This window comes from Bactrocera neohumeralis, chromosome 2 (assembly GCF_024586455.1).
Source record: "Bactrocera neohumeralis isolate Rockhampton chromosome 2, APGP_CSIRO_Bneo_wtdbg2-racon-allhic-juicebox.fasta_v2, whole genome shotgun sequence".
NCBI classification, from domain to species: Eukaryota; Metazoa; Arthropoda; class Insecta; order Diptera; family Tephritidae; genus Bactrocera; species Bactrocera neohumeralis.
Genome location: NC_065919.1, coordinates 74877282 through 74903629, shown reverse-complemented (window position 1 = coordinate 74903629; position 26348 = coordinate 74877282). Strand labels below are relative to the sequence as shown.

General features: G+C 36.8%; 1 protein-coding gene across 4 annotated transcripts in view; it reads right to left on the bottom strand.

Annotated features, from left to right (window-relative positions):
• The window catches only part of LOC126755964 (uncharacterized), a 515745-nt gene that overhangs the window by 84136 nt on the left and 405261 nt on the right, over positions 1 to 26348 (bottom strand). For all 4 annotated transcript variants that reach the window (XM_050468716.1, XM_050468724.1, XM_050468708.1 and 1 more), the window contains 2 exons: positions 20539 to 20655; positions 1829 to 2029 (listed from right to left, as the gene is read on the bottom strand). In XM_050468716.1, coding sequence (XP_050324673.1) covers positions 1829 to 2029; positions 20539 to 20655 — 318 coding nt within the window. The remainder of the gene's footprint in view (positions 1 to 1828; positions 2030 to 20538; positions 20656 to 26348) is intronic.

Sequence of the window (26348 nt, the reverse complement as noted above, 5' to 3'; positions counted from 1 at the left end):
AGATGGCTGGCATAATTTTCGCTTTCGTCGCTGAAATAAAAAAAAAAAACTCATTTCCTTGCCCACAACTACTCCCAAGTGGCATTTAAATGAAGTCGCCAACCGACGACTGCCTACTTGCTTGCGGGCATGGTCAAAGAACGCGAATACATATGTACTTGTAATTACACCAAATAGTGTTGGCCAGCGAGACTGCGGATAGCCTTTGGAGGGCACTAGGTGAAACCAGTGCTGGTGTGTCTTAGTAAGCTGAATCGATTAGCATAAGAATGAGCAGGAAAGTGCGAACGGAATCAATCTGCAGATGACTAGATTACGCTTAATCGGTGGGTCAATGCTTTATTAATATGAAGGAAATTGGAGAAATACTAGCATGTTTGTGTTTGTAGGTGTATATAGCTATATAGTGAACTTTTGTGGACTTTAATAATATTCTACTTGTTTTTCGAACTTTATTTTTGGAACGGATCATTCATTATAGGCTTAATTATGATTTCATAGAGACAAAGAAGTATCTATGTTGAAAATCCGCTTATTTTACCAATGGCTCGCCTGTATGACTTTTTTTTTTCAGAATAACTAAGTAAACAAAAACATTTCAAGTTCTTGGCTCACCATATATACCTAAAAAATCATTAAAAAGAACTTTTAACACTCATAATCAATCAATATCGTATTTTTTGACTTATAATTGCTTATATAATATTGTTATCGAAAATTTTCAAAATATTCCACTAACTCAGAGCCAATAACGAACGGCATGTGAAAATAATTGCGACGAGAACAAAAATATCAAAAGAGTCAGCGAAAAAGAAACGCTTTGACAAGCCACCATGAGATATTGCGCGAGCAACGCTGTGTTCATTAAATCACACTTTTAATTAACTCACCACAAATAACAACAACAAAAACAAATACTAAATTCCGCTTGTTGTTGTTGCGCTGCATTAAAAATGCAAACAATTTTCCACACACCGTTAACTCAAAAATATGCAAAATTCTAACAAATAATTGCAACGCTGAAACACGCACGCGCACATACACACACACACATGGATGCCTGCCAAGTTCATTATCCTTGACACAATTGCATCAGTTGATCGCACGAAAATCCAGCATTGAATGCTTGTTGCGCTGCATTTGTGCGCGCGAGTTCCATCAATATGACGCAGTCTTCTGGAAGAGCAAATATGCGCGGCGGCATAACGGTATGCATTCATGTGAAAATTCGTTTTCGAAAAATTGATTATCATATTTGTTTGGCTGTGTGTGTGTGTATGTGTGAGCGCGTGTGTGCACTTCTAACAACCAAATGGCGTTACGCGACTGCGCCGAGCGCGTGCAGCGGCAGCGATGTAGCGGAACTTGTTGACACACTTCCGGCGGCACTCATTCACTTGCCGCGGCAGATAGTGAGCATGCTGCAACGCACACACAGCCAAACATATGCACACATACATAAAATTAACTAACTGGCAAATGAATGCCGAATCGAGCGCACACGCAACGCTTTTCCATGCACAAAAACAATGAAAACAAATGGGAAAACAAAAACTTTAAACGCAGCAATAGAATCCATGTTGATATACATATATACTAGTATATATATGTATATGTGCGTGTATGCAAATGACTCTCGACATTGGTCGTCTCTAATTAGACGCAAAATATTGTTTTCTCCTTGCATGTGTGTGTGTGTGTGTGTGTGGGACCAGTTGTTGAGCTGCACTACCTTGTTCCGCTCTACTAAGCCATTATTGCATAACAATTGATTTATATTTACAGTTATACTGTTTAGAATACTTGTTTGCTTATTTCGAGCGCTTACCCAAGATCTCGACTGTGTGCGTAATTTCGCGCGGCTCCATTGTGGCGATCTGGCAGATGTAGTCGCCGGCATCCTGTGGCACTGCGTCACGTATCTGTAAGTTGAATCGCTCGGCGCGCGACACACGTGGATCCGGTGTTACCTTCACATTGCCGGCGGTGAGTATGGCGATGCCACGCTTCCATGCAACCACATAAGGATCTGGAAGAGTATTAAAAAAAATAATAAAAATAAATTTGATATAGATACTTGAGTTATTTACAGTTATTATATGAAATTACAAAAGTTTAGTAAGTACATATCGTTACCTAAAATGCAAAAAAAGGTATCATCAAAAAAAATCGAAATTGGCTTTTTTATTGTTTTTAGCTTCCGCTGTCAGATATTGCCAATATATAACCATTTTATAACCAAAATTAAAAATTTGTTTTAATAACACTGACCTACAAAAAAAATTGTTTGGTTTGGTGCAGCTCTGTGCGCATCAGTAGGCGGTATAGTAGGTAGGATGAACCATATTCCCGCTACTAAATGTTTTTTTTCTTCTTTCTTATGAACAAGAGCGGATATGGAAAATGTGACTTGTTTTCTCGTATCAACTCACAAAATACATCCAAAATCAGGTATAAAATCCTAGGAGTGTAGGCCAGTGTAATGGTGGTTACTATTATACCGTTTTTATTTTGCCATTAAACTTATGAAAAGTGATGTTACGTTAGTTTAGGTGAAGTCATGTCATTTAACACCGTTAAGCTATTTTTTGTCAAGACAAGTTACGCCAATGAGTTTATTGTGTATGTTGTTGGATATTTAAAATAACTTTTGAGTCACAGCCTTCTAAAATGTAGCCCATCAGTTCATCTTTAAACACGCTTTTCTAAAAACTACATTTTCCATATTCGTCAAAATCCATCAAAATCCAATTTTAATCATACGAAACGGTGAATATTTTAGGTAAAAATCTACCTTGATCCAGTAAATTTTTATATTCTCAAAAATCGCCTTTTTTAGGTTGTCTCACTATGACTATCGCCTGATTAATCCAATCTAACAAATATATTGTTTAGAAAACTATTTATTTGCTAATATTGCTAGTTGGAATCTTTTGTAACTTCACGGGGATCTCTCCATAGGAAATTTATATTCACACATCTAGTGCTACCCACATTAAAGGCAAATTGAGTTACTTAAGAGATCAATCCTACGAGCATATAATTTGGACATCTTAGTATGACAATCTTTTGTGATACCTAAAAACCTCTTAAATTCTGTCTCATACGACCCTTACATAACGACAAAGCGCTTTGAGCCTATCATAAGTTTGTTTATACAGCCAAAGGCTATTTCTACTGAAAGGTTAGAGTGCTAAGATTTTACATACTCAGACTTGCAAAGATTGGAGAATGGAGGAGAAAGTGCTGGGATGTTTCCAACTTACCCTCCTACAACCAACTTTGACAACGTCCGACAAGATTTAAAGCCTTACCGGATGAATGTCTATAGGACAATGTTCAGTAATAATCCCTACTACAGTGGCAAGACGAACTTTGCTAAGAGTAAGTGGTTCAGAAGATCTTTTGCGTTCAACACTACTGTGCTAAAAGGATATTGCAGTCGCATATGATCTGGTTGTCGACCAACGCACACGAGGATGATTGGTCCAATGCTAGAACCCAATATACCAACTGGAAATGTAACTAAGTCCCATTCCACAGTGAGCGACACAATTGTGCCCTCACAGGCTGGCTCGTATGCTTTGCAGTCAGCAGCGATTCCGCCGTGATTAGGCAATCAAACGAGTCTGAAGATGAAGTGGCTTGATGCTATTTCTAGTGAGGACATACATTCCTTGACTAGCTTTTAATGCACAGCTAGAATCCAAATACTTATCTCCAAGTAAGTGGTAGTTTATGTCCATGGGATTCAAATAAACAAAGACCGATATCGAAGAGGCAGATTCCATTGCCATTTTAATTTATACTCCAAGAAAATCTAGCAAGTGGTTATGTGAGCATCGAAATCGACTCCTTTCCGTTACCCCAACTCAATATCTCAAATATTATACAAGTTAGGGAGAGAGCTTAAGCAAAGCGTCTATAGCAGCAGACATCTCATTTCTGAGGGTTGGCATGAAGCGAAGTCTACATTAACCAACAAGAAAGTAAATTACTTATATTTTCAGAAATAAACAAAATGGTTGGAATCATTCGATAAAGGCTTACCGCGCATCCGACCAGAAATAGTTGTCATGTAAAAAGTGGTCATGAAGACGTAGATATAAGGAGCCAGCCTCCACCAAAATCGAAGTAAAATAAAAAGTTTAGTTAGTCGTTAAGCAATCTTACTGTATTCAATATAGAAGCTATTTCACTTAAGAGACCTCTGAATAAAAACATGAAAACAAACCAATCAACTCACATCGTAGTCTATCTCGGACTCCGACTCCTCCTTTTTGGCTTCATCCTTCTTTTCGACAGAAGCGCCAGCACCAGCAGCTGGAGTAGAAGACGCAGCAACAAACTTGCTGGGGTCCTTGATGAACTCCTTGATGGTAGCAGCCTCCCTGAAATCCACTTCGGTGGCAGCAGCAATAGCCAACAGATTCCTGAAACCATTGGCAACACTGTGTGGTGCCGAAGCAATCGTTAGGTAATCAATCTGTAACGATTGAGCCGTACACTCCAAGCAGCTGTGATGACATCTTTAGCGGAAGAAACTCTTCTGCGTAATACTTAAATTAGGGAATACTCCTGTCTCTTCCAAAGGAGTTTACAGGCGGTAATTTCTTTCGCAACTCCTGCATAAATACATCCACATTAATTGAGACATTTCCCACAAATGTACCGGCGAATTCGACCACAGTTGAGTAAATCCATTAATTAGAAGTTTCACACCAGCCGGAAACCAATTTTCCCCACCGCCCCCAATTATTCCTGTTGTCATATATGAGCATATGCGTGGTATGGTTCAACGCTCTGCTGTACCCCCCGCAGCTATGATGACATGAACTGGCAAAGAAACTCAATTACACTTCCACATGAAAACATCAATCAACAATTTCGTGATACAAAGGGATAAGTGCGGATGTTAATGGACACAGGAACACTACAAAGCACCCATACAGTCACACTTCAAACTCTAACCACACACACACACTTCCATATGAACATGAGCATACATGTAGTGGATTTGGCAAATAGGCACTTGATGTGGAGTGTGTATTGAGCCACGCTTGAAATGTTTGTCAACACGTAGCGAACGAACGAATAAACGAGCGATTGAATGAGCGAACGCATTTGCCAGGCAACAGAAGGAGCCGAGACACTGAAGCGGCGTTTCAAGCGAGTCAGCAGAGGAAGTCGCACATATGTATGTACATATGCTAACGCACGCCGAAAGTCGCAGCATCAGAAGCCGCAAAGTGAAGACGGACGCGCACTCTCACACACACTCTGCAGAGAGAGACCCTAGGCAGATATATATGTATTTATGGTAACTACGAATTAATGCAGCGCCGCAAGGGTGTGTGTGTATGTGTGTGTATGTGACAGCCTGCATATTGCTTTCTTCCAATAGCTCGAGTGGGCCAGCCTCCGCGGCTCAACCAATTCAATAGATTTTGTCAATTGTGGCTGGCTGGCGGCTGGTGGCGGCAGATCGGTGGCTGCTTTTCGGCTGTTATGAGCTGTTGGCTTAGCTATGCATCCGTTGCCGCGTTGCCGCTCTTAATCAGTGGCTTCCTTTGCAACGGCGCACAGGATGTCGGCGACGCGCAGCAGCGGCGAAGCGAAGTGTAATGTAGCGATCTTAGCCGGCGGCATTTGAAGGGCTGCTTGTGTGTTGTGTCGGTTGTGTTGTCTGTTTCGTGAATTGTTGAACTCATTAATTCGTGCGTTTTCAATTTGACTCGTCAACGGCACTGACAATGCCAACTAACATAACACAATAACAACAGCAACAGCGCTGAAGACTGGGAACCACAACAAAAGGGCAATGAAATCAATAATTCACATGCTCGCAGCAAAGGTCGCACGCCTTTGACATTTCGGTCGGTTACACACGCCGGATGCGGATGCGAATGAGAATGCGTGTAAGTAGATGAACGGAATGAAGATACGAGTATTCAATAGAGCGAACGGACGTCGCAGATGTGAGTGCAGATAGAGCGCGTGTTAGCTTCAAGTGCTTGTTACTTGCTAATGAAGTAAGTCTATCATTCGGTGCGGTTAACGTTTCGTGATTGATGTGTTGTAATGGATAGTGCCATAATGTTATGAGTAAATATGTGTGTGAACCGCAGCAAATTGTTGAAGGGAAACAGGATTCGAATGAAAAACTAATGAAAAAAAGTACAAAGCTAACTTCAAAGGTGTTTTAATAGAGTCCACTTCTCCAACTTGCCGGCAAAAATGTATATGAAATATATAATGCAGACGGTAGCAAGAAAACTGAAGATCCAAACAAAAATCACCTGCACTTCTATGTTTCTCTGGCGAGTAGTTGAACTCCATGATGTTTAAGCTCAGAAACATATTACAGTGAGATGAAAACATGTCGCTTTTTGAAGGGTTTCTTTAGCCAGGAGTACCTCATTATTCTATTTGTGATAGATTAATGTCGAAGGCAACGGTAAAACCTTCTGGAAAGGCCACAATTTGGCCTTCTTCGCATAACACTCAAATGGTATTCTTTACAGACAGTTTCCCGGTCAGAAAGAACTTGCAGTGCACCACGCCCTGATAATCGAAGAAAACTGTCAACATAACCTTGATTTTTTACCTGCTTTATCGTGATTTTTTCGGCTTCGGCTCACCTTTGCCACGATATTCGGCCGATTGATCGTCTGTTTCCTGGTCATAAGCATAGATTCAAGCCTCATCGCCACTAGTAATACGTTTCATGACACCCCGGCGGTCAGTAGTGATTTTGGAACCAATCGTTTTACTTTTCATTTTTCGCTTTCACTTTTATTAGGCCCAAGTGATCTTTCAAAATGGTTTTCACTGATCGTTCCGATATCTCAACGATGACAGTTAGACCTCTGACTGTTATTTGTTTAATGAAACTCATTTATGGACTAATTTTACTTATCGTAAAATTCGCCGAATACACTTTACGTACTTCAGAAAGACAAGCGTATACTAAACAATGATTGAATGTATTTTCGCACCCTCCTTTACCACTGCTTTCGACGTTCAGCTGGCTGCTTGTTGTTCTATTTTGCTCCGTGGTTTTGTTTTATTTTCCATTTCTTTCACCTTTTACACTTATGAATTCACTTCGACGCAAAGTGATTGACAATTCTAAATTTGTACTCAATACTCAAGGCATGCATAAATTATTGCACAAACCCACCCACACCGCACCGTTATGACGCGACTTTTTCATAATGGAAACGCTCTCCCACTCCTGCTCTTAAGCAGCCAGCAATATGAATACGACTGTGAGGTGTAAATGAGTGACACGACAGCCACTTGGCTTAGCGCTGTCAACCGAGCTTGGCTGAGTGCTCGACACTTGGCAATCGAACACCGTCGACCCTTCGTGTAACGTGCTTTGCGTTCTCAAATGAGTGAGAAAATGGAAAAATGCAAATAATCTATTTAATTATAATTCAGCGCATGCAAATGAATGCATTGAGAATTTCATAACGACACCGCATCAATAATTAGATCGATTGTCATTCTATAAAGAGCAGGTGCTTAAATTTTCTTGTTGGAATATTTAAGTGGTGAAGTTCAAAGGTCTTGGTATGTGGTATGCTTTTGTTGGCTTTTACTTTCATTAAGTTAAATAAATTGGTCGTAAGTGGTTCGACGTTTGACAGGTGAAAGAGATTATAGACGCCGGTTTTATTTTGGTTAAAAGTTTTGATTATATGCAGTCTCTATTTTCTGTACAAAAACGATATTATTTATAGAGTACAAGTAATATTATCTGTAAAAATGTAAATAAAACTTAGGTCACTATTTTAATTAATTTTAATTTAATCCTTTCACAGCTACTTCTAACACTGTGAAAACGTGTTTAGTCATATGATAACCACGCCCACTACCCAGTAAGGATTATGCTGAACAATACCAAACGTGCGAAAGCTCAGTAAGTATGTAATTGCGTCAGAGACATACAATTTTACGCGGAAAATGGTAGAAAAGAGCTTCAAAAAAATTGGCATAAAAATTGGACAATGGGGGTGGCACCTTTGGGAAAAATCCTTTATCTTAGGAACTATTAAATCGTTTTCAACTAAATATCGTGTATGACATTATTTGAACTAAGGGTGAAACTAAGCTACTACAACGTAAACTTCCCATATACCACGTGTCCTTCCCATATATCTTGAATTACATACAATTATTGCAGTATAAATATGTAAATCGCGTGCCAAAACAGTTACTAAAATAAAACTTCGAATACTGTTTGTTTTTGAGGCATTTAATCTCAGATCCAAAAATGTTCAAAATCAGAGTTTGAAATTTCAAGTCCGCAGATACAGACTTAGTGGACTTCAGTGCCTATGACTCACCGAAGCTAACGGTGAAGTAAACCAATGAAAGCTAGGGTATATATTTTTCTTGAATGACGTGATGATAAAAATGTGTTTCGCCAGAAACTTTTGGACAACATAATCGGCTTACTGAGCCTACTATTCGCAACTCTATCACCCATCTTTGAACCCAGCTTTCATTATTAGCAGCCGCAGCTTAAAGTGTACACGAAGACCGTGGAGTGTCGATTTGGCGCATTATGAGATCTTAATTTGAAAGCATACAAAATACAGCTTGTGCAACAACTGAAGAAGCTCAACCTTCTCAAGAGACATCGCTTCGCTCTATGCGTCCTTAAAAAGTTCCAAGAAGATCCAACGTTTTCAAGCCAAATTTAGTTCAGCTATGAGATCCATTTCTCAATTTGCTCAATGGGTGTGCAATTAAGAAAAATTGCCGCATTTGGAACGAAGAGCAACCTAAGGAGATGAAAGAGCTGCTATTTCAGCCAGAAAAAGCAACGGTTTGTTTGGTGTGGTTTCTGGGCCGGTGTAATCATCGGTCCTTATTTCTTTAAATATAATGACGGTGGGAACATAACGCCACGATTTTTTTTGAAATATTATTTTTTTATAAAAAATTAGTTGTAAAAAAATTATGAAATATTAGTTTTTAATGTTTAAAAGCATTAAAAAATTTAATATTTAAAATTTGAAAAAATATTCTAGTATTATAAAATATTCAATATATTTTTACTTAAAAAATGCATTATTTCCGATAAAGGCTTAAATAATATTAAGTAAAATTTTGGAAGCTCTGTGTTTTCTTCATTATATTATACAAAATTCATAAAAATCTTAAAAAAAATTTACAGTCACATGGGGTGTCCCCTTGCCTTGTTCCGGTTTGCAAATTAAACATAACATTAGGCTGTCAAATATCTCCCTTTCGCTTTTTTGCTCTTTATTCAATGATTTATAAAAAGTGTTACAGTGAACGAATTTAGTTCAAATATGCATCGTTTCATGCAATAATCTATTCGTAGAAGCCCTCCTCTTTATTTGCGAAGCACTCGGACAGCCACTTTTCCCAAGCCTCTTTTGAGTTCAACTTTTCACCAGCAAGGGCGTTCGCCATGAGCAGGAAGAGATGGTAATCACTTAGCGCTATGTCGGGACTAAATGGATGCGATAAAACTTCCCATCCCAGCTCACATAGCTTCTGACGAATCATCAACGAAGAGTGTGGTCTGGCGTTGTCCTGGTGGAACACTACACCCTTCCTGTTGGCCAATTCTGGACGCTTCTGGTCGATTGCCTGCTTCAAGCGGTCCAGTTGTTCGAAGTAGATGGTAGAATTAGGCGTCTGGCCATATGGGAGCAGCCCATAGTGGGTACTTCACTTCCAATCCCACCAAACACTCAGCAAAACCTTCCTGACCGTCAATCTCGGCTTGGCCACTGTTTGGGACGATTCACCGGCCTTCGACCACGACCGTTTTCGCTTGATATTGTCGTATGTGATCCCTTTTCGTCGCCAGTCACCATCCGCTTCAAAAATGGATCGAGTTCGTTCTGTTTCATATCGCATATCGCAGGTGTTGACTCGGTCCAGAAGGTTTTTTTGCGTCAAATCATGCGGCACTCAAACATCTAGCTTTCTTGTGTATCCAGCCTTCTGCAGTTGTTTTAAAATGGTTTGCTGACTAACTCCCATCTTCTGGGCGATGTCACGAGATGCCACATGCCGGTCTAACACGGTTTTTTCCTTGATTTAATCGGTATTCGTCGTCACAGGTCTTCCGCCGGCTGACTTATCCATGGTGTCGTTTTCACCTGCTCTGAATCGTCAAAACCTTTCCTCCGCAGTTCAAAGTAATAGAGTACCATCCCTCAAAACACCAAAAATCTCACGGAACGTTTCTCTAGTGGATTTACCTTTAACGAAGGAAAAATTTAAAATATCGCGAATTTCGGCGTTAATGAACTCCATGTTTACACGTCTATAACTGTTGAACGCAATATCCAAACTATTCATGCATAGCGTCGTTTTGTAGGTTATGTTGAGACCTTTCAAATATGTATAGTATTGCCAGATACGAACTCTGTAGCGCTTTACACATGGCCTCGAAATTCAAAAGACAAAAAGGCGAAAGGGAGATATTTGACAACTTAATATATAACTGTGTTCGTGATAACTTTTAGCAAGCTAAATAGCTTCTGGCAATATAATTTTATCTATTTACTTTATCAGCTGTATTTTGTTAACCAATTACGGTGTTATTTATTCATAAAACTTGGAAACATAAAAGGTCTTTGACAGTTATGTTTGATCAGTGATATTGCAGAAATTTAATTTCCACTAAAAAAAAGTAGTAGCTACAATTTTTTTAAGTTGCAGGTAAGCCTTTTGCTGAAAAAATTTTCCAAGAAGAAGAATCTTATACTCAGTAAAAAATATTATTTCTCATTGAGTCTCCCAAGTTGCACACACTCCGCGCCTACAATTCACAAATTTGTGTTTTATTTTTCCAACGAATAAGAGAAGCCAATGAAATATATATATATATATATATGTATATGTGTGTGTGAGCGTTTGTTTGGGCTCATATTAAAGAGATTACTTTATGCAAATATGCAATTATTTCATATTTGATTTGTGGCTTCGCTGCTTTGATCAGAATTAAATATGCATGTGATGATAATGACGAAATAAAATACAGCATATGCAGGCATACATATTTAATAAGACAACGAGTGTATATACGATAATGTATGTATGTGTGTGAGATTTATGAGCATGTTTGAAATTAATAAAGAATGTAATTCTACACGCTTTTGCATTAATTACTCCCACTGCCACACTCAAAACCCATTGGCTATTCGATGCGTTAGGGTTCGAGGGATTAAGGAGTTACGGATGCAAGTTGTGCGTGTGTCAGTGGATAATGAGTGAACTGTGTATGTGTGTGTGTGTTTTGTGATAGCCATTACAATTAATTTCTTATCCTTGCGTAGAAGGCAACGTTTAATGAGGCATTCAATTACGCATTGCTCCAGTTAAGCGAATTTGTTGTTGATGTTGTTGCCGAACCGCAATACTTGCGGTTTGCATGAGTCTTCACGAGCCATTGCAATTGTTGTTGCTGTTGTTAAAAGTTATTGTTGTTGTTAGTAGTTGTTGTTGCTGTCAGTTGTTGTTGGCAGTTGTCTAAGTAGATTGACTCTAAAGTGTTGTTTTTGTTAAGATCAGACTTTGACCGGCGCCCAGCTGGTCGGAGACAACAGAGCTGCCTTTGGGTTTGCAGCCGATTGTATTATAGCAAATAATTATAGGCAACGGTAAATATATATTGTCCGTTAACGCAGGCAAACTCGAACGCAACAACAACAAAACCAACAAAGAGCTGTACAGGCAGCCTAAAACGACTCTTCTCTCGCCTCTCAGTTGTCTAACTTTAGCGCTCAACAGCTGTTTCTGGTTGCACTCTTTCGTGCGATAGATGGAATTGCATTGCTAGTTGTTGATGTTGTTGTCATATCCCAGCACTTAGTGCAATGTCGGGCAGGCGACAGCGTTTGACCACAGCACACTCATCAGAGCGCAGGCACAAAGTGCATGTTAGACAAGCATCGACTGCAGCTTCTTCGCCCTGTGGTAGCGCTAGTTGTCAGCATTGTTGTGTTGTTGCCATTCTAACGGGCGCTGGGAAGTTTGTGCGGAAACAGCTTTCGACATTTAAATGTTGCCTACGTAACTTAAGTGTTTCGGATATGCATAAAGCACACAAAAGCTTACACTTATACTTTGCGTATGTTTGTGCATACTGCAAGTGTGTGTGTGTTTGTGTGTGAAACTTCGTTATTTATATGTCGAGCACAAATTTGTCGGCTCTACGAGTGTTAGGTAGCTACGGTTGTGGCTTCACATGACTGCTTTGCTGCTCTTGTTGTCTTTTGTTGCTATTGTTGTTGTTGATTTTGTAACCGGAAGCTATTTAGTACACGTAATATGTTGCACAACAAAGTGCATACAATAAATTGGTGTTGCAACAACGTGTCCACACAGCGCCGTTCGCCGTGGCAGCAACAAAGTGCAATATATGTTGCATGTGTGCGAGTGTGTTGCAATAAAGACAAAAGTATGCAATAATAGTTGTAGGTAGTTGCAGTGAGAATAAATGAAAACCATAGAGCAACGCAAATCGCCTCAATTTCCGGCTTAGCTGTCCAAATACAAACTCATTACCGCGCACACACACACACGCGGTAGCTGACTTGTGCATGTATTGGACTTTTGTAATTTTATATTGAATTTAAAAAAATAAATATTTTTTATTTTCAACACCATTCAACCACAAATTATTATTTGGAATTGAAAGGAATTCCTTCGCTAAAGGTTACTCATACGACCTGTTGTACACTGAATGGAGTTAAAATACAATAATTAAAATTGATAAAAGTGTGGTGAAATTTGTTAATTTTTTTTTAAGAGTTTTAATTTGTGTTGATAAGGCTTTCTAATTTTAGTACTTAATAATTTCACCCTAAAAATCTTTAGTTCTCTGGAGAGCATTCTCAGGTTAGATATGTCCGTGAAAACAAATCTAAAGTACTGCAAACAAAGTAACACGAAATTAATCTAAAGAGGTTGTCAAAAAGTTAAATGAAATCGAATTTCATAGCAAATCAAAGCAAAATGAAATGAAATAACCGTAAAAATAATTATTGCAAAAATCAAAGCAGACTAATTTCGTGAGGAAACAGAAAAATATAAAAATAAATTAATATAAATAAATAAATAAACGCCTTGAAGCCTTCAGAGTAAATGCAGGAGAAGAAGACAAAGAGCGAAATATTTATTTATTTATCAATATTTGTGTTGTCGACGTCAAAGTAATCTCCACCAGTTGTAATACACTTATGGCAACGATTTTTCTAGTCCTCGAACTATTTTTTATTAGCACTTTTTTGGATGGCCTTCTGCTCCTTCAGCGAATCTTGTTTATCTCTTCGATCGACTGAAAACGGGTTCCACAGAGAGACAATTTCAGTTTGGAAAATAAAAAGGTCACACGGAGCCAAATCTGGTGAATACGGTGGTTGGTATTCATTGCGTTTTTGGCTTCAAATTCAGTCGAAATCGAACTCTTTTTCTGAATCACCTGAATAACCGTTAGCCTTTTCCAATATTCGCAATGATTCGGCACATGAAATTTGGTAAGGAATACAAAATTTGAGATTAATTCTTTTTTCAATATTTTTATCATTGTAAAGATCGCCACGCACTACTGAGGTGTACCGACTTAAGCAGCTGCTGTAAACAAACCTGTTGATAGATAGTGCTCATATTTGGCATAGCCAACTTAGCAAAATACATAGTTTTGAGTTATCATTTACCCGGAAATTTAATCACAATTTCTGAGTGATTTTCTTCACAATGTAAGTAAACACAAATAATTTTTGTAAAAAACGTCCAAAATCAGTTGTTATCCAAAAACTAATAATGCTGTGTGCAAACTGATATTGCAGTATCGTCATGTGACCTATTGTGAGACAGAGAGAAGTAAAGGCCTTAGTGGAACTATCATACATTCAACATTTCATGAACATTTGATTACAGAGAATTTTTTTCACGCTGGATTCCCAACAATTTATTAGAACAGTAACTACTAAGCGATAAACAACCATTTATTTGCCAGTTTACTTTCAGAAATCAAGAAAACCAAACGCATCGCAATACTCAAAGCATCGGTTTGATGAATCATCCACCGTATAGTCCTGACTTGGCACCAAACAATTTTATAAAATTTATTTATATTTATATAAGTTAAGATAATAAATTAAGATTTTACCGCGAACTTAGATTTATTGTGCCCTCACCTAAGTTACAACGACCCATCTAGCCCCAGCATATTGATAAATTCCAATATATCCCTAAGTGCTATTGAGGCGATGTGTTCTTTACGTGGAAACATGAATCCAAGGGCCTTTACCCTGCGTCTCAAGACTCCTATGCAGTCAATTAGCAGGTGTTCTGGAGTTTCATGCTCCCTGTCGCAGAACCGACTATTTGCACAAGTAGATAGGCCCATCTTTTAAATAAAATTTACCAAAACATGTAGCTGAAAGAACAACTTTTTAGAATGGAAAGTGTTTCACCAATATTCATTTTTTTAATTTGAAAGTTTCCTTTATGTTCTAAGTTTGCTTACATTTGTTGGAAAAGATGTGACCTTTTGTCCAAAAATTAGTAGAGCTTTGTAATATTTCTTAAAACCACGAAAAAACTTTTGGTTTAAAAATATTTTTTTTTCAGCATAGTTATAACTTCAAGATTCTTTAAGGTGAGACATATTTGTTGAACCCTCAGAGATATATTTAGATAGACCCTGAGAAAGTTGAAAGTTTTCCTTAATATTATTTAATTAAAATGTCAAGTGTCACTTTGGAAAAAATTATAGCTTAATCACTCGCATGCGCTCTGAAACACGTATGTAGTCTAATGAGAAACAAAACCAATCTCAGTCAGGACAAGCTTTTACAGTAAAATTTTAGTTGCCTTGGGACTTATTAACATTATAAAAGCTTCAGGTATGATCCAGACTTAACAAAGGAAAGGTTCATTGGAGCATTAAACCGAAAACAAAAAATCTGCTTCTATTTCTCATATTGATATCTATTGATCATAAAGATTAAATCACCTTTATTAATTCAAAAACTTTTTAGAAAATATTGTTTTCTCTCACAAAAAATATATTCTCTTTCAAAAATATTTGCAAAAAACTTTTAAAGTTCAAATATTTAGTATAATAGTGTGCCGTTAAGGCTCTTAATACATATGCAACTACATTTTCATGCCGATACCTGCACATATGCCAGCCAGCCACACTTGATAACAATGAGCAAATAAGTACTCGTGTACTTAAAGCTAAGCCGTTGCAACCAAAAATTGAGCAGACAACCAGCCACCATACACACACATGTACAGACCGCTATTTAAAGCAGTTTGAAACAACAACAGCCCGGCTGACCAGCAACTTGCACACAACTAAACCATTAACCCAACACACAACCGGCCGGGCTACTTACGACGACACACCTAATACCGAGCATTACTTGGTTTGTTTTTACCACTGACGCTTAAATTGTTTTTGTAGGGCCGGTAGTGAAGTGCTGGGCGAGCACTTGTCGGCAGAAGTGGGCGGAGCGCTGGTGTGGCAGACTTTGAGCGGAGTAAAGTGCCCAAGCGCTATCAGTGACCACAGCGGGTTGCAGCGGCCTCAAGTTGTCCTTTGGTCCCAAACACCACACACACACACACACAAACATACATACGAACAAACACGTAGCAATGCAAACAACTAAAACAAAAGCTTGAAAGGCAAGGAGTAATAGTAATGCCAGAGAGCAGTCAACTGAAATGAGTTAAGTTTTTCTGGAAGACTAGACAATGTACATAAAACGGTCTCGGGTACGTCCTGTATTCTTAGCCATGTTGCGGTTTCCTTTCAAGTTCTTAACTGACCCGTAAGATTTTTGTGTGGAATTATCATGTTTTGTTGCCAATGCTGGTGCTGTTGGTGTTGCTGTTGTTGTTTTTGTGCTTTTCGTTTGCTTTCGTTTTCGGTTTAATGCCCAGCAGCTGCAAAAGTCAACTCTAATGTATCTACTTTATGCATTTCCTCACATCACATGCTGCTTCTCATACGCACACAAACACGCGCACGCACACACAAGCACATTCATACATGCATACAAACACATATACACTTAAGTTCACGCATATGCACCAGCATGTTTATACAAATTTATTTGCATGTTTCTTTGCCCGCTTGTTTGTGTTCTTGAGCGCCTCCGTATGTATGTGTGCGTGTGTTTGTGTGTGTAAGGACACAGCACTGGACATGCTATTTGTCCGAGTGCGAGAATTTATTACTTTTTGAGCAGGCCAATATTGCTGCCAACTCCACGAAAGATATATGACTTGAGGCTAAATGATTTAGCAAAATGCTAGCGGTGGCAGAGGCGTGGAAAGTGGTAGGCGGACGTTGTCCTTAATGGATTTGCACTCTGTGATTAACTTATAAACTTCGAAGACGCACGCTTAAGCGGCATATGTGTGGTTACAAATAAATTATAGCAAAATTTTTGAGTTATATTTTACCAACAACAATATATCAAAATATGCGGAAGAAGGTACCAAAGAAATTTATGGTTTTATATTACAAGTGTAAATAAAATTTATTAACATGTGACGTTTAAATGCCGTTTGCTAAGGCTGGGTCTACAAAATTCAAGACTTAAAGAAAGTTAAAGACAATAAAATACTTCAACCTCAGCTAAGAGCTCAGCCAAGTAGATTTAGTCATGCCCGCCTGTATATATGCGTGCTTGTCCCTCAGATTTTGAGATATTGATCTGAAATTTTGCAATCATCTTTTCTCCTCAAGGAATCACTCATATGTCGGAAACGCCGATATTGAACCACATGGTATATAACTGTCAAGCAAACTGATGGACCGGTACCAAGTCATTGTAGACGAAACTATTTTATTTGAAGAAGTAGGTTCATGAAATTTTGCGTGGATTACTTTTAAAACAAACGGTACAATAATCAAAGAAATAATTTTAATCCGATCACTATAGCATATAGCTGCCATACAAGTTGAACGAAAGAAATCAAGTCTAGTATGGGAAACTTTTTTATTTGAAGAGATATTATCATGAAATTTCGCATGAATTACTTCTTGAGGCAACTGTACAAACAGCGAAGAAGTAGTGTTGATCGAATCACTATAGCATATAGTTGGCATACACACTTACCGATTAAAATCAAATTCCCTTAGGGAGTATTTTGTAATTGTGAAGAGTATTACTTTTCGGTGCAATGTTTTCTTCTTATTCCAGTTTGAGTTGAATCTGAGATGGTATTCAGAAACAGCAGCAAGATCTTCTGAGCTTAAGCTACGGTAGAATCTTTTATCTACTCTCTGGAAAACAAAATGCAAACAAAGAACATACTTCCGTTTACACTAACAACTAGAAAAAAAAAGCTTGATTCAAGATTTTCATTGCCGAAATGGTTAATAGGCTCTGCTTTAGACTTCTGACCAATGCCTCGGTGGTGTCTGAGAATTCCTGTCTCTTCTTCATTCGCCGCTAAATGATTTTAAACCAAAAAGGGGAGCAAATATCCATATGAAATGACAAAAATTTAGCCTTGTAATGGAAAAATAGTTCAGTTTCTGATCCTGACTCAATTTGTTATCATATTTTGTGCTCTGAAATCCAATTTAAGATGTAAGAATTTTTTGATTTCAGTGGAAATGAGCAAGTAGCACTCTTATCTGTTCCATATATCCCCCCAGCAACCACCAGTGTGTTGGATAAGCGCCTAACGGGCATATATCTAACTAATTCATCTTCCTTCAATATTTATAAAATAAGAGCATTTTGAAAGAAAAATCGTGCACTTATGTTACTATTAAAATTTAAAATTTAAATTTCTACGAATCAGCAGATCAGCAGCCTCTTTCAACCACTTCTTTTTGTCTCCTCTCATTTTGCACGCCCACATATGTGGGTCATAATTCAAGTTCCAGTGATTGCGTTACCATTTTATAGACCAAGTAATAAAATAGAGCTGCACATAAATTTAAATAGGTCATTTCCGTCCATACGTCATTCAGCGAACCGCCAACTGTCAATCACAAAGACAAGCACATCATCCGCGACTAACAGCGGCCATCGAATGTAAAAGCTCATTTCCCAGCACTTTATGCTACAAAAACGTATTTTCAGTATTTACGAGTATTTTTTGTCGTTGTTGTTGGGTTTTGATAACTCAGTTTCGGGGCTTTAATTTTTTTCGAAAGGCACTTTTAAAAACACTTTCAATTATTTTCTGCCGTTTAATGGCGCGTCTGAACGGTGTGTGCCTAGGCGAAATGTCTGAAGAGCGTCACTGCTTGTCAGCGACAAAATGGCAGAGTCTCTAGGTAACGCGTCTTAATGGCGCAGTGTGGGTTCCTAATTCACCTGTGGCTCTTTATTTACGTGTTTTATGTTTATATATTTGTGTGTGCGGCTAATAAGCAGGCCAAAGGAAACAAGTTAACGCCAAAAACGACGTGCCTGTACTCAACACAAAAATAAGCAGCAATAATAAAAAGAAAAAAACCAGCAAAAATTTAAAACGCTTTCATCAACCAAAATGTGATCTACTCTCGTAATAAGAGGCGTTAAATATGCCAAATTGCCTTTTTCGCTCCACTTTCGTAAATTTGGCTTTCACTTGCAGTTAACGAAGATGAAATAAAAATGCTTACCACCACATTGTTAATATAAAGTGGAAACGCGCATTATCTTTTAACAAGCAATTTTACGGTATTTTTATACACAGCACACACACGCATGCACTTACTTAAGTACATATTAAATCCAGTAACAATACAAATAAGCGAAAAGCCTTTGATGCATGCACTGCCTTTGCTGCCCGCTCACATCAATCATGTGCTGTACGTCAGGTTCTCAGCTTATGGTGCAATGCAAGCAACAATAAAGCATACACACATACACACATAATAGACTGTTAAAGTAAAGGCGTCCTTGCTTATGCTAATGATGCTCATATTCATAGTAAATCAGCGTTACCATACTTCAGGATCAGACCGAGTTATATGATTGTGTGTGTACACATACACTCACACGTCTACATACGTTTGTGTGCACTTTTCTCTGGTATCTAATTTACTTTATTCCCAATATTTACTCCATAGCCGTAATTTGTGATTTTGAGGTTCACGTTTGTCAGGTACAGTTAGTGAGGGCAGGTTTGAGATTAAATGTCTTTAATTTTCTTTTTGTTTGAAATTTAGTAGTGCACTATGCTGTAAAGTGAGGAGTTTTAATGATAAAAGCAGAGGTGTTCAACAGCACTTGATACTTCCTAAATACACATATTCAACATTCTCTAACAAGCATTACACATTCAAATCATAACTTAAAGCTGCTCGGTTTTGAAATTGTGATGCGCAGAAGGCTCCTCAAAATCGTTCATGCATTAGCGAAAAGAACTTAATATAACTGATAATAATACCGGTGGCAGTAGCTACTTTAGATTTTATTTTTCTTTTATCTGACATATATACACTCAATGCTTTGCCTTATGAGCGCTATTTGCGTTGTTTAGAGTAACTCAAAATATTTATCTCGGCAAAAAAATGGAATGAAATCACGAACATGGACTCTTAGGAGTCGTAGATCACTCTTAGATGAATATCATGAAGGTTGTCCTAAATCAGTGTGAACTTCATAAGTTCGGTGCTACTCGAAGAACTATGGAAGAGTTAGGATGGAGGTCACCCTTTTTTTGAAAGGAATTATGGGCAGATGGTCACGCGGCGACTTAGATAGATGTGTAGAGTAAATCAGAGTTGAGGGCACTTGCAAATGTTTTTAAAAAACTTCTGAATATTCAAAATTAGTTTAGTTGCCATTAAATATACACTAAGGGCGTAAGAAGTCTTAAAAACAAAAAAAAAAAAAACAAAATTATTGGTTGAAACAAACTGACTTCTACCTTATAAAAAAATAGATTTACCATATCCCCCTGGGTTTAAATTGAGTAAAAGGATAAACTGATCAGCAAGTTTAGGTCTATGGTGCCCTAGAGAAAGAAAATCTAGTAAAAGAGCCCATCAAGTAATACTCCGAGTAATTTTAGTTTTTGAAAGCAATTCCAACGATTCGTTCTACATTAATACTTAAAAAGGGAGAGTGAAAGAGTCTATCTTGTAAAGGCAGAGATTCTATGCTGTTGATTATAGAAGAATGAATCATTTCGAATCCTCCAAGGAAACAAAAAATAATCAATTGCAAAAACAAAAAAAAAAACTTTGTTTGTGAATTCCTGTCGCTTTATACATACATAGTGATACGAAAGAACATAGTCCTCATTAAGAAGATATTTGTATTTTAAGTTTATATAACGAGTGCTAATTTTTTACTGAAAAAGAGGAGAAGTGCATCGTACTCTCATATTAGTAAGCAAATAAATAAAAATAATTGTCATAAGTAAGCTGATGATCTTAGTCACTAATGCTGATACTTTTTGTATTGTTAAGTTTTAATTGCATTATCCTTTTCATTTATAATAATAATAGAAATAATTCTTATAAGTTTCTTTCTTGAAATTCTACAACATACTGATACAACTTACCTGTATTGGCAACTTCGCATGGCAATCTTATTGTGTCCCCAGCAACAAATTTGAATGTCTCCGAACGTGAAATGAACATCGGCTCATGCTTGTTCATCAAATTACTTGACGCCAACACTGCAAATGGAAAGCAAAACAATTTAATGTTGTAACGAAGATATTATATGTATATTGAATGCGCTTATGCTGCAGATAAACTGTTATTAAAACCAAATTTGCTTAAATAAGTTATAGATCTAAGGAAATGTCGGCAAAAACATATTTCTAGAAGCCATATTTAATAACTTAAAATGGAAAACAACGTATCATCAAAAAATGAGAAGTTGAGTTTTGTATTATTTACGATTTGTTCCGCAAAAACTGACAAATTGACTGAAGACCAAAAATTGCTCAGAATCTAAAATTCGAAGGACGATTATTTGACCAAAAATCACATTTTAACCATTAACCACTCCCCATATTCACCTGATATGGCACCGTGCGACTTCTTCCTTTTCGGAAAAATGCATTTGCCCATGAAAGGAAAGCATTATGCAGACGTAGAGGACATTCAAAAGGCTTGCACCGGCATACTGGCGGCCTACCGGGCAACAAGCTAAAACACTCGTTCGACATGCTTTTGGACCGTGCAAAAAGCTGTATTGATGCAGAAAGAGACTATTTTGAATAAAATAAATTGATTTTGGCGAAAAAAACATTTATTCTGTTTTTTTTCAGTCCTTTTTACTTTCGAAAGCACCTTGTATACAAAATGTTCAGCCTGATGAGCTTAGTCATTCCATATCCGTCTGTCTGTCTGTAAATACTGAGAAATCGATCTGAAATTTTGCGCACGCTCTTTTCTTCCCAAGAAACTGCTAATTTGTCGGAATCAACAATATCAAATAACTATAACATATAGCTGCCATACAAACTGAACGATCGGAATCAAGTGCTTGTGTGGAAAAATTTTACATTTCACGAGATATCTTCAAGAAATTTGGGATGGATAGTTGGCTTAGAAAATGGAGTAATCTGCAAAAAATTGTTCAAATCGGCTCACTATAGTATATAGCTGCTGTTGAGTAGATGCGCACTTCACCCGTAAGACACTTACCACTTTCTTTTACCTTTTTTTTTAAATAAAACGCCCGGCTTCGGTTATATTCAATTGAAGTTAATTTGTTATATTTAGATACTTGTATTTATTTTGTAAACGAAACTGATCAAACTTTGAAGTTGACCCTTTTGACCAGTGTGGTATGTGTTTGCGTGTGTGGATGTCCTCTCGCGTGTGGGTGGTGTTGATGTGTGGGTCCTGTGGAATGTGGGGTCTGTGTATGTGGTGTATGTGTAGTGGCATTAGGGGGGGCGGCTTATCTCATTTAGCCAGCTGCCATAAAACTGATTGATCAAATTTCAGATAAAGGTGCTTTTATACACTTTTATGTCATTAAAACTGCACCTGGTAAGCACTTTATAGCTTAGATGAACCGTGGTTAACGTTTCTTATTATTCAAATTTTGTTTATATTTTCCGAAATTATCTCAAAGTCGTATACACCACATTTATGCAAACAATTTGCGGGTAAAGTAAATTTATTTATAAACTCTTTCTTAACGACTTCAGAAAACATGAAACTTGCTATTAATTTAAAAAGAAAATAAAATTAGAATTATGCAATATCTTCATTAAATCCACAATGTCATTTATCAAACCGAAAACAGCTGACATCTGCGCTTATCTATGTATGCTTACGTGGTTAGAAAATATATAAAAAGTTAACAAAATACTGAAATGTGTCTAATGGGAACTTCATAAATATTTATGAACTATTTTAGTCTATGATTTGGCAAATGAGCAGCACTAACACACACACATTCATATACGCCAAGGTGACGCGCAACTGACTTAGTATTTAAGTTACAGCTGAAAAAGCGACTGAATCATTAAAGAACGCTGTGAATTTCAACTTTATATACATTTGAATGCTTATATAATCATCAGAGCCAAATATATATGTATGGATACTAACGAGCAAAAATGTATGTATCGTCTCAAAGGAATTAGCACTGCGACCAAATAAATAACTCTGCCGCATATATATACACATGACAAGTACAATTATACCAAGCTTAACTAGAGAATACAAGGTGATATGCACATACACACACATATACATACATACAAATGTATGACCAAGCACTTCACACCTAACATGACAAGTCGAATCGTTGTTAATGCCAGGAGCAACATGTTTATCAACGCCATTGTCACCACACAAATGCATGCGCAAACACATACACACATACACACACACACACACGTAAACACATACATGCACGCAATGAGTTTGCGCATATATTAACATAAAATGTGTAGGCAACAACAAAAAGCAGCAAAGCAGCCATTGCCAAGCGTTATCACCTCAAAGCAATTCACTCGCTGCCGTTATGCAACACAATCATTGTTGCTATGTCATCTAATTATGGTCCATCAGATATTGCAACCATGAATATATTAATTTTGTGATTTACGTCACCGTTGCAGTGGAACAATTCATCTTCAAACCAAACATACACACACACAACCCTCTAGCACTCACATAATACTCTTACAACCACAGAAACACAGAGGCAAACACTCACACACGCTTCCTGTCTGCTGCTGCCGTCTCGTTGGCAACATCGAGTGCATATTTTATAGATTATGCGCAAATCTACAAGCTACAGTCAGATTATTTATGAGGCTCGGTGGCACATTTCACAAATAATAATGCTCGTACGTAATTAATTCGTGTATGGATTTCGAGAAAAATAACATAAATGGCTTATGGCAGCAGGCACACACCTACACACACATACACTTGCAGGCATTTAAACACAAGTGTGTATGCGCACTCAATTGCATATGTATTAGTAGCCGTTATATATGTGTAGTGGTATTCACTTCAGCCGCCCCAACTGGCAAGTCTATTGAAACTCCGGTGCGCCACGACGTATGAGTGACACTTGTTTGCAACGTAACAGGCTGTCGAATAAGCAGTAAACCCTGCTGCATGATTAAATCACTTGTTGCTAGTGTTAGCATCTGTGATTATGCCACACCGTTCAATAGTTTGTTATGTTGAGCGTGTGTAGTTATGAGCCGGTGAACTGATTGATATTTGTATAAATATATATGTAATGATGTATACAAGCATCCATGGAATTGTGCGTCGATAGTGATTTTCACATGGAAGTAGCACAATATTAAATTTTTAAATTGTGAGTAAGCAAGAATTTAGTAAAATATATCACAAAGGCACCGAAAATTGAAATTATATTATAATTAAATAAGAAACAATTTTGAATAGGAAGTGTGTTTATTTTAGTATAAAAAAAAACTAATTTTAGAGAAATGTACAAAGAAATATAAATTTTAATGTATAAGCGGTTAAATACAGTTAGAATTTTCATTTTAATGTTCATATATTTAAAAATATACACAGAAAATTTTATATTTTCCCGTTGAATTTTTTCGAAGTTACACGCAAATTTAAAAATGCATTTCAAAGTGTATGTAAAGGCATTCCAAATTTTAAACGCATTTTTCTCAAAATGATGTTCTCAAAATCGGTGATCAACATTACTAGAAGACGGCTAAGCCTATTAGTATCAAAATTTAACACGAGCTTCATAAATATATTTTTTCTTACCGATAAATATTTTTTAATAACCAATTTAATGCCGAAATTTTGGTCAAAAACCAATTTTTTTTTGAGAAACCACCATTTTGTCAAAAAATCCTATTTTGTTTTTTCCTTTGATTAATTAGTACACTTAACATTACAATAACGAAAACTGTTTGGTTTTTAAATTCAGAGGATCCAGTTCAGAGATATAGTGGTGACCGCCAAATGCCTTAGCTACCGGAGATCAGCTGTAGTTCCTTTCCAAATAAATATTTTTGCTTATACCAGGTCCTAAAATATATTTAAGAAACACCATAATATGTATACAAATTTTTTGATTAATAAATTTAAAAGTTTTCTCAGAAAAAAATTCTGGAAAATATACTTTTTTTCGGCATGCCCAAAGTTACTGTATGTAAATTATACTGCAGCCAATAGTCGCCACGACTAGGCCAGCATTCGAAATGGTGAAATTCTGGTGTGTTAACACTTTGCTTCAGAAGCTTAAGTTTAAAGTATATACATACATGCGAGTTGATCTACTTTAGAAAGTCAAGCTTCGAGTTTCTAAGATTTACCAGATAAAGCAAATAAGTTACATAACTTCTACTTCGCTTAAAAAAACTCCTGCTAAGCTTATTATAAATAAATTAATATTATGCTCTTATTTAATTATGACTAGCACTAAGCTGCATAAGATTGTTAGGTTAGGAATTATTACAAATTTATTTAAGCTGCGTCCTTCGATGGCTTGCGCAAAATATATGCATTTGATATGCAAATAGCAAATAGATGCCATCCTTCCTTGCAACTATCCGACAAATTTGACTTATTAAATCCTATTAAAATATTATAAATTATACGCATGCACACACGCGCACCGACACATGCGTATGTGTTGCAAATGAATCCTATTAGTAAAATTATAAATTCCATGGAAATTGTAAACGTTTCCGATAAGCCAATTCACTTTTATCGAGATTCCGGAGAATGTCATAAATTCTATTAGAAGCTAATCTCTTTAAGTTCATCTATTACAATTGCTGCCGAGCCGATGTGCATGTGTAATGTACATACTATATACTATATAGTATAACAATATGTATGTGTGGAAATATGAAAGTGTGCTAGTACTTGTATGCGTCTCTAAGGTGTGTGTGCGGCATTTACATATGTCGAATAAACAATTAGTTCACGCTCCGCCTAAAGAAGCCATTCATTTGCCGTAATGACCAGCTCACTTAGATTGGCTTATGCTGTCTGCAGATATTTGCTCATTAATGTAAAATTATGTTATTAATTTGAGGGAAGTTACTTGGAAATATGTGCTATTTTTTTAGAAGAAACTGTTTAGTAGAAAACTTTCATACGCAATACAAAGAATATATATAAATATAAGAAAAAATTTAAGAAACATTGAGAAGAGGCTGCAGACATCATACACAAACATAAGTGGCATTATTGATATTATTTTGGTTTTTTCTGATTCATAAAATCTAAAACTAATGCGTTTGTTGTCGATCTATGCAAAGTGTTTACTTACAGTTCATTTTATCATAAAACTAAAAAAAATTAAAATTAACGATTATTATTTTCTAACCAGAAAAACATTAAATCAAAGTATTATTAAGCCTTTTGCTGCAGATGCGCTGAGTTAAAAAAAAATCAGAAATATATTTCCATGCTCTATTTTCACCTTCAATAACACATTGTGCATACACCAATCATAAGTGGTCATAATATTTAATTGCATCTGTATTTAGTAATGAAACAATTATATAATAATGCTTATCACCAATTTATAAATTGTCCACATTTTGATGACAATTCTTTAGTTTTATTCCAATGATGATAATTCAAATCTACAAAAACAATTATTTTTTATAGAAAAAAATCATTAATTAATTTTTAAGGAAAGCTTCCTTGTTTGGCTGCTTTTACTCAATGCGCCCAAATGTAAGCAAGGTTTTAGCGTTGTTTTCATATATATATATTTTTTTACAGCAAAAAACAAAAACAAATAGTATTGGTTATAAAAGGGTTGATTTTTTAAGAAATATTGTCTGTGTTATGTAATAGAACATATGCTCGATTCAGAAATCTTTTAAAATTTCAGAAATGGGTAAAAGCAACTACCAATGAATCTGAAAATATAAAA